At 36.2% G+C, this 3,760-nt stretch overlaps 1 protein-coding gene across 1 annotated transcript in view; it reads left to right on the forward strand.

The window, feature by feature from the left end:
• Nucleotides 1-1,819: 1,819 nt before the first annotated feature.
• Nucleotides 1,820-3,760, forward strand: part of Col3a1 (collagen type III alpha 1 chain) — a 37,231-nt gene continuing 35,290 nt past the window's right edge. The window contains exon 1 of the mRNA XM_021152668.1: nt 1,820-2,114. Within this exon, the coding sequence (XP_021008327.1) occupies nt 2,030-2,114 (85 nt within the window). The 5' untranslated portion in view covers nt 1,820-2,029. The remainder of the gene's footprint in view (nt 2,115-3,760) is intronic.

Genomic DNA, 3,760 nt, shown 5'->3' on the forward strand with positions numbered 1-3,760 from the left:
ATATCAGCCATATGTCTGTAGTGAGTATATCAATCAGGAATTTTTTTTCTTATGTAAAAAGTGCTACTTATAAGAAGTTTTAGAAACTTAAAGAATGTAACAGGAATTATGCATAGCATTGATGAAATAGTGCATACAAAATTTTTAATTAGTACAAAGTAGCATTACGGTTTTTCACTCAGAAAAATAATTCTACTGACAATTTTCAATAAATCTTAATGTTTGCATTTTCCACTTAGAGTAAAGAGAGATGTACTTGTATGTATTAGCACTGGTTTTTGTATACTGCAAATATATGAAAAACTTATGTTTCTAACATGGTTTGAACAGACAAAAACATTGAGGTAAAGGATGAAGACTGATAACAGAAAGACACATACATGTCTGTCTTCAACTTCTTCACTTTAACCCGAGCCCAGCCAATCTCAGAAGTTCTATTCCCTGCCTCTTCTGGCAGCTCTTCTCCAATCTGAAATCAGAAGATGCACAGGGGGTGGATTTTGTCCTATTTTATTGCTTCTTGTCACCAAAAGACATCACTTTTCTCCCTTGAAGATCTCAGTGTGGGCTCTCTGTGAGCAGGGACACATGGAGGAAGGCATAGCATTATCCATGCTTATAGCATTGACGTCTATAAAATCAAATTTTAAATAATAGTATTATATATTAGGAAAAAGAAAATTATATATAAAAATAATTCTAAATGAGATGGTTTTCCTAAAGAGGGAAGTTTTGAGCTGGAGCATTAAGAAATAACATTCATGAATTGATATAATGGGGTAAATTTTTAAGTGTGCATGCACAAAAAGGGAATATTTCTATGAGGTTAAGACTAAAGAAATAAATGTACATGGCCATGATTAGGATCAAAATGCCCACAATTGATTTTTAAAGATAAATGAAGGAATATGGAAGTGAAGGATAGGGTATCAAGATATAAGTTGGTCATCATAATAAGGGTAACAAATTCAATTTTTTCTACAGAGATTTATTCAGAGATATAGTGGTATTTATTCCTCAACTAGATCTAGAAATACATAGAAAACTCTTCAGATGAGGTCTTGGAGCAGAAACATAGAAAATACTGATGCAGACATATTTGTAGTAATTATTACATTAGAAATTAGAATTTCTATTCCACACTTTGAACTTTCTCTTTTGTAGTTTCTTACAAGGACAGGACTTGCAAAGTTTGATTTTTTTTCTCTTTAGTAATGCCTGTTCTGATTTCTTTAGTAACACATAAACTGGAAACTTTACAAGGAAGCAGTCAGGGTTGCTAAAGAAATTCGTGAGAAATAGAGCAAGGGGAACAGTAACAGATAAGAGTCTCAATATTTCGTCAAACATAGCTCAAAGACAGTTTTGTGACAATTGCCTCCAGTCTAACATTTGGAATGCAGAGTGGGTGGTGAGTTCGGGGCCTTCAGAGGATTTTCCTTTATAGTCTCTTACAGTTTCCTGTTAAAATTGAGTCAGGATGGACTCTGGCAAAACTCAAAGTATCAGAGTCCTCTAGAAAGATAAAATTTACAAAATGACCATGCCTGAGAATGGGAGTCAAAACACTTTTTCAAATTCAAACAGTTTTTACTGTTTCAGAGGGAAATTTAAAAACACACAAACAATTGTCGTAGACTATCACAAAGCACATTCCTAGGTGTTCCTGTCATGCAAATATGTATTTAAGACTAATGCATGGTATAAACATATGCATAGGCTGATGTACACATGCTCCAGATGTGCTGTTTCTCTGTCTGTGGGTTGTGTCCTCTATACACAGGGAAAAAAATATTAATCATTGCTTTTACTGCTGAGGGGATGGGTTCTGCTCTCATATTTCAGAAAGGGGCTGGAAAGTGAGGGAAGCCAAACTTTTTCCTATTTAAGGCCAGAGCAGAGAGAAGCGAGCGGCTGAGTTTTATGACGGGCCCGGTGCTGAAGGGCAGGGACAACTGATGGTGCTACTCTGAGCTGCTTCTTCCTCTCTCCTCTTTTGCACAAAGAGTCTCATGTCTGATATTTAGACATGATGAGCTTTGTGCAAAGTGGAACCTGGTTTCTTCTCACCCTTCTTCATCCCACTCTTATTTTGGCACAGCAGTCCAACGTAGGTAAGTAGGTACTGATTTGAACAGGCTTTCTGGGTTAATTTTTGCCTTAACTTCTTACAAAGGGTAAGATAGTGGGAAATCAGCCTCCTAAGAATTTCCTGTCTAGCCTCTGACTGTGGAATGTTTTGCTAACCTTAATTTTGTTTTCTATATTTGATTTTTTAAAGTTAATGTACATGTGTAATATTCTCTAGTTGTTTAAGGTAAAAACTGTTCTTAAATTAACTTGATTTCATGTTCACCTTTTTAAAAATGTTTTAAAGTACTCCCCTCCTGCATTGTGAACATCTTGGCATGCTCCCAGGCCATCTGGAATTTATTGGTCTCTTGTAATAATTTCATGTTCTCCTTTGTACACTGCTCTCTTTACAAAGATAGGATATTTAACCATGTTTTCCAAATTAAAAAAAATGCACTAGAAATACCTCTGAAATGAATATCCCTTAAGAAGATAATAGAAGATAAGTAGAATCCCTTATGTATTTCTGTAAAACTATAAATGTGGACTATCTATGGACCTTCCAGAAATGAGCCCAGGCTGCTAAAACATGTCATTGTTTCTGTTTTATTGCATTCCATGATTGCACACATTCGATGTGCTCAGAGTTTGCCAAAAGTTGTTTTATGTTCTGTTTAGCTGGATTTCCACTACTGAAGATAACATGATTTAACAGGAATATTTTTGCTTTCCTCCAAACAAGGTAAAGATACAAGTTTTGCTCAAAAAGGCAGACTTGAAATAGTTTTGGCAGCCAAGTATAGTGATCTTTATTTTCTTGTGCCCCAAATTAAAAGCAATTGCCTCATTATTTACTTAAATACTTTTAAAAATGCATATGTTCCTCATCATCATGAAAAATTGGTGTGCACACTTTCCTCAAAATAATTGTGTTGATGTAAATCTTATCTGTGGCTAAAAGAAGTTGCTAGCAGTTCTTTTCATACATAATCAAACACGTTGGTATTTAAAACTTTTACTTTTAGCAAATGCTTCATGAGTATTCATTTTTCCACTGTGTGCAATGTCTTTACTAGTTTCACAAATTATCTATGCAAGAGTAGGTGAAGGACATACTTTATATTTCTGTATGTTCAGTCCATAGATACACAGAGAAAGAGCTCCCAGATTGCTTGTTTCTTAATTCTGTTCCCCTTAACCCACCCTTCCATCCCCCTCCATCTTTTCCCCCTCCTTATCTCTCCACCCCTTTGGGCTCCTTAGGAACTCCCCTCCCAGTTTTCCTTCCTCACTCATCACCCCACCCCCATCCTAGGCTTATCCACCTCCCTCCCCCCCCACCCCAGTCCTCACCCCTCCCTGTTCTCAGTGAGTCACTCTCTGCTTCCCATCTTTATTTTCATCCTCTCTCCTTCCCAGCTCACCTCACATTTTCTTTTCTTTGGATAGTCAATTCCTTTTTAGCTTTCTTTTTTCACTTTCTCTTCACATCCTGCCCTCCTGGAAGACGTAACAACCCCAAGCCTTCCCTATTAATATGAGACATGATTCAAAGGAATGTTAATTCCTTAGCAGCCCAAACTTTTATTCTGAAATCTAGGCGAAGAATCATAGAATCTTATTTTTTTAAGAAAGAAAGAAAGAAAGAAAGAGAGAGAGAGAGAGAGAGAAAGAAAGAAAGAAAGAA

Source organism: Mus caroli, chromosome 1, assembly GCF_900094665.2.
Source record: "Mus caroli chromosome 1, CAROLI_EIJ_v1.1, whole genome shotgun sequence".
Taxonomy (NCBI): domain Eukaryota; kingdom Metazoa; phylum Chordata; class Mammalia; order Rodentia; family Muridae; genus Mus; species Mus caroli.